Source organism: Bombyx mori, chromosome 18, assembly GCF_030269925.1.
Source record: "Bombyx mori chromosome 18, ASM3026992v2".
Taxonomy (NCBI): domain Eukaryota; kingdom Metazoa; phylum Arthropoda; class Insecta; order Lepidoptera; family Bombycidae; genus Bombyx; species Bombyx mori.
The window spans coordinates 15021810-15038343 of record NC_085124.1 but is presented as its reverse complement, the minus strand read 5'-3'; the positions used below and the strand labels follow the sequence as shown (position 1 = coordinate 15038343).

General features: G+C 35.8%; 1 protein-coding gene across 1 annotated transcript in view; it reads right to left on the bottom strand.

Annotated features, from left to right (window-relative positions):
• Positions 1-10916: 10916 nt before the first annotated feature.
• Positions 10917-16534, bottom strand: part of LOC110385087 (fatty acid synthase) — a 39595-nt gene continuing 33977 nt past the window's right edge. The window contains exons 34-40 of the mRNA XM_038017260.2: positions 15143-15278; positions 12841-12997; positions 12590-12740; positions 12304-12457; positions 11973-12143; positions 11680-11782; positions 10917-11556 (exon numbers count right to left, since the gene is read on the bottom strand). Coding sequence (XP_037873188.1) covers positions 11006-11556; positions 11680-11782; positions 11973-12143; positions 12304-12457; positions 12590-12740; positions 12841-12997; positions 15143-15278 — 1423 coding nt within the window. The 3' untranslated portion in view covers positions 10917-11005. The remainder of the gene's footprint in view (positions 11557-11679; positions 11783-11972; positions 12144-12303; positions 12458-12589; positions 12741-12840; positions 12998-15142; positions 15279-16534) is intronic.

Below are 16534 nucleotides of genomic sequence, written 5' to 3'. Positions count from 1 at the left end.
CTTTAGTGAAAGTTTTGAGAGGTTAATGGATGCAACACCTATTTAGTGTAGCTTAGCCATGTGTATCTTAGGCAATAATAAAAACGTAGCTTAACAGAATATTAACAGTGAGTAAATGAAGTTGAAAAAAAATTAGCATTGTTTATTTTAGCTACAGTTGAACCCAAATTATTGTTTTTGTTGTTATTTGTCATAGTCGAAGCTCTGAAAAACTTTTAAATGTTGTAAATAAAGCTTTGGCTAACATATTAAGAATATATTTAAAACTAAACGTTAAAGAAATTTTGTATTTAGAATCAGCTTAAAGATTTACTAAAACTCCACAAATACAATTCAAGACAATACAATTGAAGTTTTATTTACTAACTAAGCACACTACCACCACGAGTATGATTTCGATCTACAACAAACAATGTCGTCTCTGTAGGGGTTCATAAAAACAAAACCCTTTTTTCTTGATGTGGGCCTTCACAGACACTTTTAGTTCGTCGTAACTTTACCAATGATTCGGAAAAAAAGTTACACTACTGAGAAATGTTTGTACGAAGTAGTCTATATCTATACTAATATTATAAAGAGGAAAGATTTGTTTGTTTGTTTGTATTGAATAGGCTCCGAAACTACTGAACCGATTTGAAAAATTCTTTCACTGTTTGGAAGCTACACTATTCCGGAGTGACATAGCTATAATATTTTTTTTAAAAAATGTGGTGTCGTGGGACACCAGGTAGGAACGAAGTTCCTTCGGCTAATGTAGAATCGACACAATTTGCAAAAAAAAATCGTGCTCAATTTTATGTTGGTTTTCTTGATTTTTCTCTTAAATTTTAGTGATTAGTTTTTATTTAAGTACAGGAAAGTATTTAGGAAATTCAGTATTTTAGGAAACAATAAATTACGTAAAATAAAAATAAAATCGTAATTCAAATTATCAATTAAAATAACAAAATATGTCTCTTTATTTTTGTTTGACAACATAAAATTACATAGAAATAGAAATAATTACAAAATAGAGAGTGAATGGATGAGAGAACGAAAAGAAAGAGGGAGAAAGAGAAAGGTATTATACACTAATCGCTTGTGTATACGACTGTCGCGCCTGCGCACGTCTCATTTAACGGTTTTATTCCACGCACTTTTTTCCACGGATTTTTTCTTACGGTTTTACTATCCCATTATTTCAGTTCGGTCGCGCAGCAAAATCCCTATCCCCTCCAAGTCTGCCGTAAGGAACTTCGTTCCAAAAATTATCCTTATCCGTATCCTTACTTAAACTCCAATAATGTAACCCAAGGTGTAAAAAAATTACCTAAAATATTTTTTAGATCGCGTGCCCTGCGAAATCTATTAATGATAGAATAAAATAATACTACGACTTTGTAGAGCACATTATCATTTACAAAAAATGTCGCGACAGCATAATATGTCTAACTATTATAGTTTGAAAATATATTTACAAATCAACGAATAAAAATTGCGAAAGATTTTAAATACATATTCGAGAGGTGAAAGGCGATGTGGCTTGAGCGACTTTCTTTCCTATCAATGCTGATCGCCTTGAGAGGCTATTACAGCTTCTCCTTGACGTGTAGGTGAGCTCACGGGGCTCAAGCCGGGAGTGTTGCTAACACTGGCCCTAGCAAAGAACAGTGCTTCGCAGAATCTACCACCGGATCGGAAACGCGACCCACTGAGAAGATCCGGTCAGAAACTCAGCTCGCTAAACTTAAGCGACATTTTTGCAACTTTACCGGAGAGCAAAAAAAAGCTTAAAATTTGGAAAAAAAAAACCATAACAAAAAAGCTTCTTCAGCGATTTGAATGGAGGAAACTTAATCAGATCTCAATTAAAAACGTCGAGCTATTGATGCTAATACCAAATAAAGCACACCTTTAATCTATATATATAAAAATGAATTGCTGTTCGTTAGTCTCGCTAAAACTCGAGAACGGCTCGACCGATTTGGCTAATTTGGGTCTTGAATTATTTGTGGAAGTCCAGAAAAGGTTTTAAAGGTAGATAAATATGAAAATACTCGGAATTAAATAAAAATAACAATTTTGTTTTTCCTTTGGTGTGTCCCCCGTCGGACGGATTCCTTTTGTTTGTTTTAAGTTTATTTTATACAAAAGTTTAGGTCTTTTATTTATCGATTGAGGCACTACGAAGTCTGCCAAGTCAGCTAGTTTCAAATATAAATGTCACGTTTTAAGTGAAATCTCGCTTAAACGAAATTCCCTCTCAACCCTAAATATAATAAAGATGAGCACTGACCATACATCCGCTAGTGATGTTACTATACGAAGCACAAGGTAAAACTCATGCGGTGTTGTCGTTCACATATATATGGCGGATATTTCACGACCCCGTAATGAAAAGCAAATACCAACCAAACTAATTACATTGCGTGCTAAAAAACAATCAGTTTTAATAATATTAAATTATTTCTTATTACCCTTATAATTCTCATAATGGGTTCTAAGGTTATTGTGAAAGGCAATATTAATTAATACAATAATAAAGTACTAGAATTCCATACGTTTGTACTTCGATGACAAATGGTATGGTGACAAATTGGAGACGTGAGTATCATCTCCATGAGTTTCCCAAAGCATTCCCCACCGAAAAACGATAAAAATGCAAAGTCCAATTAAATCCAATGAAGATATTTTAATTCGTTCTACAAAATAATTACGAGCTATGCAGTTTAACGAACCGTTCCATATAAATCGATTGTTTTAATTAAAAGTGCTCCAATTATATTTCGAAATAAAGCAGAATAGTAAAACTGTTTCAATTTTAACTAAGAGCTATAAAACAGTCGTTTAAAATAAATTATGATTATTGAGATACGAGCGTTTCATTAGCTCACAAACACTAAGAGGCTCATGGAATCTACAGACAAGACCAGAAGAGGGATCCGTGGCTTAGGTAAGGCCAAGGATGGTCTTCTCCAGTAATTCCGGTTAGAATGGTATGGTACGGTTTGAAGGGATTGAGTAGTCCTCGGTAAGTGGCTACATTTATGTTACGAAATACAAACAGATATTAAATAGCCGTACAAACAGTAGACGAACTTGCCCTAAGCACGTCATTACGGATCCTCCCGATCTATTAACATTATTGACATTATATTAACATTTCTTCTTTTCTTCTTTTCGATATGACATGACATTTTTAGACATTTTTATTATTCCATTTTCGAGCCGATGAATTGCCAATGCTATGTACGCCATTGTTGTCACATGCATCAGGCCATAAATTAAATAGTTTAAATTTGTTTTCAATGTTGGATGTTTGTGATGTGGCAGTACTTATTTAAATAAATAAATAAATTAACGGTGCTTTTAGGTACCTCAAGCACCGGTCACCGTCCTCGCCGAACCCGCTGCTTGCAATGGAGGGCTCGACGAGTAAATTAACCCAAAAACACAGCCAACTAAGTTTCTCACCGGATCTTCTCAGTGGGTCGCGTTTCCGATCCGGTGGTAGATTCTGCGAAGCACTGTTCTTGCTAGGGCCAGTGTTAGCAACACTCAGGTTTGAGCCCCGTGAACTAACATACACGTCAAGGAGAAGCTGAAATAGGCTCTCAAGGATATCAGCATAGGTAGCAAAAGAAAAGACGAACCTTTGTATAACTCAAATATTGGCCCGATGTCAGAATCGAGGCCCAAGGGCAAGTGATAATAAGTTACTCAATGACAGAAATCAGAGAGAGAAAGTAAGAGTTCCAAATTTTAATATTATAAATTAAAAAAATAAAACATAAGTATTCCAAGCAATTCTAAATCTACCAGTCGTAAGGTGCTATGAAATATTGTTTTAATTGCAAAACATCCAATAAAAAAACATAAATAATAATGTGAATTTGCCTAATATAGTATCTAAGCTATCTGATGACCTAATATTCCAAAATGCTTATTAGACTGATATTGACGAGAGGATTGACAGATTGGAATACAAAATCAAAACTAAAACGGTTGCATCATTCACTTTGAGAAGACAATGAACCGCGTAATTGGCTGCCTATCATTGCAAAAAAATTGTGATGCCTGCATACGCCGCAAAACATTATGATGGCAAGGGCATCAATCAGCTCAAATACTCAGACGGATTTAATACAAATGTAGTTAAAATTATTGTACTCATAAAAAACTATTTTTAGAGTCAGTGTTACAGCTATTTTTATGTAGTAATGTACATTTCTTCACCAGTATCCCCGATTTGTCTGGAGATCGATAGTCCTACGTGACCAGAGAGTGAATCTTTAGCCCCAGTGAATAAGCAATTTGAAATGGTTGAATTCGATTTCATATTCCGATGTGACAGAAATCTTTTTACTATTTTTAGGGCTATTTGCTATTCCTGAACTAGTTGTACGCACGAATTTCATTTTCCAGAAATTGATATTTCCTTAAAATTTATTAAGTTTTGCAAGATACTATTAAAATGCTCAGTTGAGTATACTGGTACCACTGAATCTAACAAATCACATTTGTATGATGCTCTTCAAATGTAGAAGACTATTACGTCAAACCACTCTTACCAATTTTCACAGACATAAGCGATCTTAAACTAACATGCTCCACGCGTGAAATATAGGATTACCCATAACTGTTTCTAATTTATCTGAAATAATACCAGTAAAAGTATAATTTATGATGTACCAGTATGATGATCATTCTTAAGTGAATGAATCTGCCATCAGAGTCTCTCTCGGAGCGTGTTGCAAAGAGAAACGATCAAAACTTGTATCTGAAGTGTAGAGCTCTCTGGGACGAGTATCCGATCACCTCTGGGCTGGTGCTCCCAAATACCAGTGTGGCGGTCGCCATCATACAATACAAGATATTTGACAGATGCTTGAATCTCGCTTACGACATTTTCAAGATTAGTTTGGATATATACTGGTGGTAGGACCTCTTATGAGCCCGCACAGGTAGGTACCACCACCTTGCTTGTTTCTGCCATGAAGCAGTAATGTGTTTTAGTTTGAAGGGTGGAGCAGCTGTTGAAACAATACTGAGACCTTAGAACTCATATCTCAAAGTGGGTGACGTATTTACGTTGTAGAGGTCTATGGGCTTCGCTAACCACTTAACACCAGGTGGGCTGTGAGCTCATCCACCCATCTATGCAATAAAAAAAACTCGTAGGAGTTCCGAACAACAACAACATACGGACCGTAGGTCTAATGAGTAATATCACCCGCTCGGTGAAAATCTTCCTTTTCTCGTTATTCCTGAAACTGAAGTCCGGTAGAAGAGGATCGGTAGCCACTCACCATCAGGTGGGCCGTATGCTCATCTGCCTACAGTGGCAATAAAAAAATACTAAACATATTACTTCGCACAGAACCACAAATACTCAACACACATTATACCAAATAAGTTGTAATTACATAAATTTTTTTTACTCCTACCTAAATGTTCCATTTCAGCTTATGTGACACAAAATTATTAAAACGATTTCAGTCATTCAGAATGTTCGCACGTGTAACTCTTAACCCGGTTTTGTTACTGTTTACAACGTGCCTACCTACATTTATATAGATAAACAGAAACAGTAAAATCAGGTCGAAAATGATTAAGTGACACAGATTAAATGAGAACCGTGTTTTTGGGTTATTAATTAAGATTTGGTCTTTACCGACAAACGTGACGTTACAGAAAATTAAAGTTTTTTTTTATTGCTTAGATGGGTGAACGAACTCACAGCCCATCTGGTGTTAAGTGGTTACTGGAGCCCATAAACATCTACAACGTAAATGCGCCACCCAACTTGAGATATAAGTTCTAAGGTCTTAGTATAGTTACAACGGCTGCCCCACCCTTTAAACCAAAACGCATTACTGCTTCACGGCAGAAAAATGCAGGGCGGTGGTGTCTACCTACGCGGACTTACAAGTGGTCCTACCACCAGTAAGTAATATTTATAGATTTTTTTTTTATTTCTATCCATCAAATGTTACCAACACGTGCACTCATATCAATGCTTATTTACCAGCACAGTGGATTTTTTCCTAGAAGTCGAGGGAAAAAGTCTGGTGTAAAAAGGCAAAAAAATAAACTCCTCAAAGGCATTTTGTACTGCATCTTGGGTATCGAATTTTCACTGCCAACAAATTGTCCAAACCTTGAAAAAAAATATATAAAAAAATTTAACAAAATACGCTTTTATAGAAAATATGACGCATTAGACGCCTTCCGCTCTCACACTAGGAGTAGAGACCCCGGTAACCGTACTCATCGAACTTGGCAAAGAGTTCGACGTGTAGCCTAACCTAAACATCAGCCCGTTGAGTTTCTCGCCTGATCTCTTGAGCTGTTAGGTCTCTCTTGGAGGCGCTCAGGTAGCTGTTCTGGCTGAGCCCTTGCTCGCCCACCTGTCGTCGTGAAACTGGAAAGGCCTCCGGGCAACAAGTAAACCCTTCCTTAATAATAAAAAAAAATCAGTCATTCTTCAAGGTTGAATAATAAAAATAATATTGAACCCATTAATATCCATTGCGAATATTCTTTCAAAAGAATATAAAAGTGTAATGTCTTAGTAAATTGCAGCATGATTTAAGCGGCACTGAACGTATTCAAATGCGGAGTTATACGTGTTTTTTAGGGACACTGCTTTTCAAATTATTTCGGGATTTTTTTTTTTGCTTAAATGTGTGGGCGAGCTCACAGCCCTCCTGGTGTTAAGTGGTTACTGGAGCCCATAGACATCTACAACGTAAAATGCGCCACACACCTTGAGATATAGTTCTAAGGTCTCAGTATAGTCACAACGGCTGCCCCACCCTTCAAGCCGAAACGCATTACTGCTTCACGGCAGAAATAGGCGGGACGGTGGTACCTACTCGTGCGGACTCACAAGAGGTCCTACCACGAGTAATTACGCAAATTATAATTTTGCGGGTTTGATTTTTATTGCACGATGTTATTCCTTCATTGGGTGTACAGATTCCTTCACCGTGGAAGTCAATCGTGAACATTTGTTAAGTACGTATTTCATTAGAAAAATTTGTACCCGCCTGCGGGATTCGAACACCGGTGCATCGCTTGACACGAATGCACCGGACGTTTTATCCTTTAGGCCACGACGACTAGACATTTAAAAACAATTTCTATATCGAACGAATAAACAGTCGTTTAACGTTCTGGAATTGATGAACAGCAATTGTGAAGTAGCATACCTCTATAACCGCAATTTGCAGTTGGTTATTAATATTGACAATATTATAGAACCAAAAAGCCGCTGTCCGCTCATAAAGACTACTTTAAAAAATTTTGATATTAACATTGTTTTTGTTTAGATATGGTCAATAGTCAATTTTCGTCGTGCACTATCCGGTACCATAGCTTTCGTCTAAGCGGAGTGGTGGAGCTTGATGGGGTTTAGTTGGAAGCCGGATCCGCGGGGTGGGTCTTGAGCGGCGTACGCTGTGCGACTCCTTCCGCGCCGTTCGCAAGGCGTAGTGTCCTAGGAGTAATTGGAAGAGGTAGAAGAAGAAGACCGAGGTCCTCCTCTTCTCCTTCTGCTTTTCAAGAGGCACCGGACCCCGACATAGCCCTTTCTGCCTACTCGACCAGAAACCCGTAAATAGATTTTTAATAGTTATCCTAAAGGAGTTTCCTTAAATTTTATAATAGATAAACACTTTTGAATGAGTATATCTATTTTTAATTTTGAATTCTGAAGGGGATTCCTGAAGTGTTTATTGTTGGCTTAAAAGTCAATAATAGTTTTTTATAAAGGTCGTTCTCGACACCACCATATTGCATTGTGGGGATCGTTGGTAAGTTAATAATCATAGATTTAATTTAATTAAAATTTCAATATGCAATAGTTACTATGAAATTTTTTGCATACAGACTTTTTAAAATGAGCACAAGTCTACTATACCCCACAAAGTGTGGCGACACAACAGTAATAGAGTCATAATTCAAAATACGCGCGTAACACGTGTGCCAGACATTATGCATATTGTCGGCGTATCTGATGTTGCCGCGGTGTTTTATTAAAGCCCCCGTGTCTTGCCCGTCGTGCGGAAATTCATAGGCTTTATGTAACATACAGTTTTTTAGGGTAATGCTTAACTGTTTACGTGTTTTTTTTTATTATATAGCTGATGAACGACTTAATGGCCCATCTGGAATTAAGTGGTAGCCTGAGCTCAGAGACATCACACCATCAACGAGATCTGAGTCTCCATTGTATATTGTAATGGCTATGCTACTTTGATGACTCAGTTGAGTGCCCTGTGGTGCAGCGTATGATAGAGGGTAGAAGACCGCGAGGCAGATCACCGTTACGATGGACCGACCAAATAAAGGCAGCTCTAAGCTGACCTGTCAACGAGTGCATAAGAAAGGTCGAGGTACGTGAAGAATGGCGACCTCTGGTGAAGGGCACCGCCACTCAAAATTATAACCACAACCACTCTGCTAAGAGTACATATGACCGAGAACAATACTAATATTCGAAACTGCAACGCATGACTACTTTGTAGCAGAAATAGGCTGTGTAATTTTACCTACCCATGCGGGCTCATAATATGCCTTACTACCAATAAAAAGAGCACGTTAACAAAGGTATAAATGATTTGTCTTTGGCGAATTCATTTAACACGAGAATATGTAGAGCATCTACTAATTTTGGTGACTTATTTAAATCTTAACATTCACGCTAGAAAGTGTGTGGTTTCCCGTTTTCATATATTAACTGGTGGGCCAATGGTGGATATATAGCCAATATAAACTGAGCTCTTAGTTCAAAAACATCCTTTTACCAATACACAACCTGTTGCAGGAGGACTCTACTACGAAAATGTTTGATTGCATGGGCGATTGTGATTACTTTCTATTAGTATAATGCTTGTTTATATTCAAAGGCTATAACAGAAGTTCTATTGGCAAATAAAGTAACAGAAAGGACAACTTGAATTGTTGCAACTTTTGATTTTAACGAATATCGATTTGATTGAACATCGCTTCATAAATATTCTATAAATAGATTATCGTTAATCAAAATCCATAATAACTAAAGAACAGGATATCCGGGGAACGTAATTCCAAGGGATTCAAGTAATCCTCAAGTTATACGAAAAGTACTTAGTTTTATGATGAAACTTCCCGATTCGTATTTTATTTACTTTTGAACTTGGTTCGATGGAAAATTTTCTTGATTGCGTATGAAATTGTGAGTGATTCGGGTGTTTGGGAGTATAGAGTTTTTTAATATTTATTTCGAAACCCGTTACGCTTCGCTTCGCCCAAAATACATGAATTTGATGCAGCCACTCTCACGCTATCCATTTATTTTATAATGGTAATTTCACAAAACCTATCAAGCGTCTATGACAACTATGTATCGTATATAGAAATGTATTTTTTTATTGTTTACATGGGTGTACAAGTTCACGGTTCACTTGGCGTTAAGTGGGTACCGGAACTCATAGATATCCACAAACTAAATTCCGCCCACCTTAAAAATTGTGTATATTGGCCCAGTAATATAAATTTTCTGAGTAATCCATTTATTTTATGCATGAAACAGAGCGAGCAAAACTACTAATAATAATGAATTCAGACTTCAACGAAAACTTATGCTACTTCTTATTATTTAACTTATCATTTATCTTAACATAAGTAGGTATATTATGTTATCCGTACAAATTTTTCCAAATGCGATATGACCACAAGGAACAGTAACAATAATTTTATTGCTTGTGATAAAATCTTGGTGCGTTTATTTCTGTTCTACGCATTCGCGCGCAATTGCTAATTGGGTTGAAATTTTCTTTAGCTGATACTGGCACTTTGGAGGCGTTTAATTTTTCTATCCTCTTCTAGAGGGTTATTATTCTACCAATCTCCGTAATTTCTGATCTCTAAGTTCCATATCCGCAATGCCACAAACAACAAAGGTCATAACTATTTATAATGTGAAACAATCAAAGATTGATTTCAAAAGTATCGCATTCTCAGCAAAATCGGCATTTCAATCTCATATTCCAAGTTGGGAAGACATATTTACGTTATGGTTAAATATGATACTAAACACTTAAGAGAACCATTGGAAGCAATACACTCATTTACGATGATATACAAAAAAACCTAAATACGAAATAGCTTAAAATATGCACAGATTTTTATATAAGTCTGTAAAGTCCTATACCATAGCTTCGTAATCTGCAACACTTTTAAATAAATAAAAAAGAACAGTTCGCAAATCTAATTTCAATGAAAATCATTATACATATCAACATAAACACGACGCTTTTGATCAGAATACATTAACATGCGTTTCGAGACACAATCCATTTGGCTAATCCACATACAGAATAATTGATAAGGGCATCAATACACTCTGTACTGAGAGGGATTAGCGGAGACCAATCTCGTTCACGTTAGCAAAAACTGATGTGTCACTGATAGAAATTTTGTATGTCAGCTTTGTTTTACAGCAACTCAGCCACTGGTATCTATTACTCTATTACGAGTATTTTCAAGTAGCAATAAACCATTGCCTACTGACAATGACTTTCTTGACGGACATGTTATAGTGATCGCCAAACATAGCAAATTGGAGTTCATTCCACAGTTGGATGGTATGTGACAATAATGCAGTCCTTATTGAAAATTTATTCGTTCAACCCAATAAAACCAACCAAAGCCAATCGAACCAAACCATAGATTATCTTGTTGGTCTAAGATTGAGGAATTAGTGATCCTAACCGTCGGTACTCCGTACTGCCCCATCGATACTAAATGGGGGTTGGAGACAATATCTTGATCCTATGTATCAATCCATATTAAATATTTGTGCTCTGGGTGTACCAATAACGCAGAAGATAAACATAGCTTGAAGCCATATAATTTAAAACGTTGAATACGGGAATTTAATTAAAATAACATTGATAATAATTACTTTTAATAGAATTTTTTTTATTTTATAAATGTGGCCATATCTTAATTCCTAAATCTTCCTGGCTAGAGTTTAGATTCAAGTCATGTATACATCGCAAAGATCATTTTTCTTGTAATCTTCTAGTAGAGTATTTTCAAGAAGAGAATTGATAATATTAGAAACTCTACAATCATAAGTGGCCAGCGAATGGTCAGTATCGATTTGGTATACTTTCACAGGCTTACTGCTGTACTTCGACAAATTGTAATCATCGGGTAATAATCTTGAAGATGGATGAGGTACTCCTTTAATGAGAACCAATTCGGATTCCAAAATTATATCAGGCTTGTAATTTTTAGCAAGTTCAATTCTTTTGTACGCACCATCAACAATAGCCCTTATGTATTCGTAAGAAAAGCTCGAATATTTTTTGATTTCTTTTGTGCTGATATGGAGTTTTTCTTCCCAAGTATCTAGTGTTGATAGGGTATTTTCTAATTGGCTATTCTGGTTAGTAAGTAGTTGGTATATGTAGTTTATTATGTAGTTTTGGAGTTCCTTTTCGTCTGGATTGCCCAGGTAGGCTTCTAATTGATCTCGTAATGCATCCGGGCTGCTATCTAAACAGTAAACAGTTCCGATGTGGCCTGGAAAAATATATATTACAAATATATTATTTTGTATAGTACAATTATATTATTAAAAAAATATAGTTTATATTTTTCTATACTAATGGTTTTATATGTTTTTAATATGTTAATAATACCTACCTTCTTTTTCCAAAATTGCAGCTAATTCCAAAGTAATATTAACTCCAAACGAATACCCAAGTAGGTGGAACTTTGGTTTCACTTTGAATTTCATTTTCATCAGCTATAAGAAAACAGAACTATTTTGAATGTGGAAGTTATCATAAATGAGAGGTAACAATCTTTATCGTGTTTGTCATAATTTATTTTATTTCATACTTTTAATTAACGGTTATCATAAAATTGACAAGCATATCCTACTTTTCCAAGAGCCTTTTCTGAAGAAGTATGATTACGAATATACTATACCATACCTTACGAATTTCTACAGCCATTTGTGGTATACTATCCATAGTTATGACTGAACTCAAATGCACGGCAACTGCTTTAACTTTTAATGTTTCAGCTAGAGTTTCGAATATTTGGTGACGACCTTCGAACCCTGGGATCAAGGTTATGAAGGTATTTTCGGGGTCGATATCACTCTGAAATGTACGAGGAAAAGCCGTTTTCAAGTGTAAATCGGTATAACTTGGGATGATGATGTCGGTATCTTTTATTTAACAATTACTTATTATATTATTGAAATACAACCATAGGATGCTGTACGCTGAAATGAACTGATTAGGCCATCTGAAAACCCACCTCAATACTCTTATTAAGCAATGTCTTCATAGAAACAATATTATGTGGCATAGTAACATGTGTCTCTTCATCGTCGACACATGCAATGAAAGCTCCTAATCCACTATTGAAATTGATGTCCGGTTTTTTTTTGTTTTTACCAAGATCTTTTAAACTGAAAACAAATGGTATTAAACTATAGTTTTGGTAGTTTTGTAAAGTAGACATCTGGTATTCAATATTTCTTGTGTCATGCCGTAAAGTATGTTGTAAGATAAAGCATATTGAGTAGTAGCGGAGATGTTACCTTTCAAGACTCATTGACAGTATTTGTTCAACAGGAAAGTCAACTTTAAAATAATTCATTATTAAATTTTTCATCTCCGTCAGACTGATTTCATTCAATTTGAAGTCACTTATCAAGTGTGTATCATCAGCACCATCCAAAGTTTTTATGCCTGAAATGTGACGTAGTTTTTCAACCTCTTTGATAGTAATGTTTCATTCTAAGTAGTATGTTATATAAAAAAAAAAACTAAGTTTTATGAAAAGCAATACCAAGTATTTTAGAGATCATCTGATGGTAGTCCGAAGGTTTTTTGTTTCTCAATTTGTAGACGTATACGTTTTGATGGTTTAATCTGATGCTCTTTTCCACTGCATCAAATAATGTCGACCTGTGTATCTCAGTCGTGTTTTGGGAAACATCTGTGAACTATACAAATCACTGTAGTTACTAGAGGTACTATTAGTTGTTGTGTTTTTATTTTTTTCTAGTAATTTCTGACTGTAGGCGGTTAAATGGCCATGATTTTATCAGCACTGCTAAATATATGTAAATTGCAACACAGAAATGAAAATTTATAGTTTTTTAATCAATCATATAATAGGTACGACTAAAATTATAAGAAACAGGTTCAGATGTGCATTATTGAGCACTAAGCAAATACTGCTCGGCGCTGTTACAGTATGAAGCACAACTTAAATCTAAGCAGTAGTTGCCAACTGCATATCGAACCTTTAATTTTAAAATTCATTAAAGTTTAAATCCAAACTAGCTTTAAAGGGGATTTTTTGTAATTTATGTCCTAGTCAAGGAACGAGCTATTAATTTTCTGTCAGCAAATTAATCAAATCTGTATAACATGTGTTGCTTCGATAGGTAGCACAATCCTTAATATTTTAATCGAGAAGTATTCCTATTTTCCCGTTTGAAGAAAATTTTAATCTTAAGCTCAGCTCTTTTCTACTGGATAGCTTCATTTTGTATGATTTATGGGTTGTGGTAAGTCAGATAGACCATAGTTTGGTTTGCATAACATCAGTGATAGATACGCCCACAAACGCTTTTCTCTGTCACCTTTAAGTTTGTATTATGATTGTTCGCGTTTTTCAAGTTCCATTTTGAGAAGAAGATTTCGTCTCTAGTACTTTTTGACGTACATGGATATTTTACTGTGTTCTCTCACTGGCAAAGGTAAGTCGCGGTCAGTTTGAGGAGAAGGTGGCGGCAGTATTTAGCTCATCCATGATTCTTAGCTTAATCGGTCTTCCAATGCTTAAAATTCAGTACTTAAGTGATAGCCAAAGTGGAACACATCTTGGTTTCTTTATTACGTAAGTACTTAACGTAATTACAGTTTTAATCCACACAAAGTTGCTTAGGATAGATCGCTTTACGCGATAAGCCTGGCTATAACACAACACTTCTTCATATTCACTATAATGTTATATGTATTTACTAGTTTAATATTTATATAGGCGAAGTGGTCAAATCTTTATGAGCATTTGTATCTCACTCGTTGATAACCTGTCGAAGCTGTGACGTTAAGCTATTCCCAAAATACAGGAAAACAGTTAATGGAAGATGTATTAACAAGTCGTGTCTCGGGAAGATAGGGGTTTAGATCAGTGACATGCTTCATTTCATGTGACCCAGTTGCGTATGTGTTTTTGTGGCAAATTATTTTCATTTTTCTATCGGATTTTTCGCCTTTTATAATATAAGTTCCTTCTTGAAGAAGTGGGAGAGAAGGGCCTCTGTCGCAAGGTGAGCCTTCGGGTGTGGTCTGTCGCAATTGGTGTTTAAAAATCTTAAGAAGAAGGTTTATTTCGATTATTATCACCATATGGACGGTAATTAAAAAGTCAACTGAGAGATATTTAGAACCAGCGAAACGATTAAGTATCATCTTGAACATCGCAGATTCGACCATCTGTACAATGATTTCAGTTTCAAGCCAATTAAGATGGATGCAGATTCACTTTTCGTTTTCTAGTTAGTTATAAAAGTCGGCGGTATCTTTAGTGCCAGTACGGGAGGGCCATGACGTTGCAACTTATTCAATTATTTAATTAGGGAGATATTACAAAAACATTGATTAGTCTGTTGAAGAAGAAAAAAAACATTTTTCATCGCAATTGACAATGTGGTTCAAAATCCTTTAGTTTCTCTGACCGTTAGGCAACGCAAGGCATACCTTAATGCGTGCGTCACGCTGGCAATGAACCATTTCGTGCCGACCCAGATATCATATTTTTTACCTTCTCAATTTGACGCGAATGTTGTTAAACAAATTACTGAATTATTCAAATTTTATATTATTTATTTTAATTTATTATTATTCAAAACATATTTCCATATTTTCAAAATAAAATTAGAAATTAAAATTTATTGCCAATTATTTGTTCATCGTTAACGGTGTTTACATTGACGATCGCAAACAAAACCTCAAGTATTCTTTTTTCTTCAAAATAGAGTACATTGAGCAAGTTCTCAGAAGTCTGTGATCGCAGTTTAAAAATAAAACAGCTACTTAAGAATCTCATAAAAATCTCATAAAATTGGACGAGTACTCACTGTGTCCAGTCCGTCGTAGCGTACAACTAGACTTGTTAGGGCCATTTCATTTCGCGCTTCAAATATTTTCTCAACGGTTCCCATTTGATATTCGTAAGTGTCACTTTGGGAATACTTCGAGATCAACACGAAATTACTAAAATTTAAACAAAAATTACATCATGCGCTTACTCTTAGATTTGAATTTTATATATACATATAATATATTGCTTTAAAGCTATTATGCATTACAATTTTAATTATATAAAATATTTGTGTATCTTATATTTAATACAATAAATTATATATAACTAGTCAGGTCATAAGTATTGTCACACAGTAAAAACTTTTCTTTTAGAATGCTGGCCACAAAAAAGTTTATTGAATTCGAATTTTGAATTGTTCATGAAAATAAAAATGTATACTTTTAGAATTTTACTCATTTTTAAATATGGAGTGGACGCTTAAAGAAGACCGTGTTGCAGTTATTGCGTTGCATAGTTGCGGTTACGCGCCAATTCAAATTTTTAACATACTGAAAAATTTAAATATAACCAAAAGATTCGTTTATCGTACCATCAAACGATACAATGAAGACTCTAGTATAGATGACAGGTCAAGAAGTGGTCGCCCTCGGTCTGTTAGGACTCCAGCAGTGATAAAAGCTGTGAAGGCGCGAATTCAAAGAAATCCCAAACGTAAGCAGAAACTGTTGGCCCTTCAGATGGGGTTAAGCAGAACCACGGTGAAAAGGGTGTTAAATGAAGACTTAGGGCTTCGGGCATATCGAAGAAAAACAGGACATCGTTTGAATGCTCGTCTAATGGACCTGAGACTGAAGAGATGCCGCGCTTTGTTGAAGCGGTACGCGGGAAAAAAATATCGGGAAATTCTTTTTTCGGATGAAAAAATTTTTACCGTAGAAGAGAGCTACAACAAACAAAATGATAAGGTGTACGCACACAGTAGTGAAGAAGCAAGCAACCATATTCCGCGTGTCCAACGAGGTCATTTTCCATCCTCGCCCATGGTATGGTTGGGAGTTTCTTATTGGGGCTTAACAGAGGTACATTTTTGTGAGAAAGGTGTAAAAACGAATGCAGTTGTGTATCGAAATACAGTCCTGACGAACCTTGTGGAACTTGTTTCTCATACCATGTTCAATAACAGGCATTGGGTATTCCAACAAGATTCGGCGCCAGCTCATAGAGCGAAGAGCACACAAGACTGGCTGGCGGCGCGTGAAATCGACTTCATCCGGCACGAAGACTGGCCCTCCTCCAGTCCAGATCTGAATCCGTTAGGTTACACGATATGGCAACACTTGGAGGAAAAGGCGTGCTCAAAGCCTCATCCCAATTTGGAGTCACTCAAGACATCCTTGATTAAGGCAGCCGCCGATATTGAGATGGA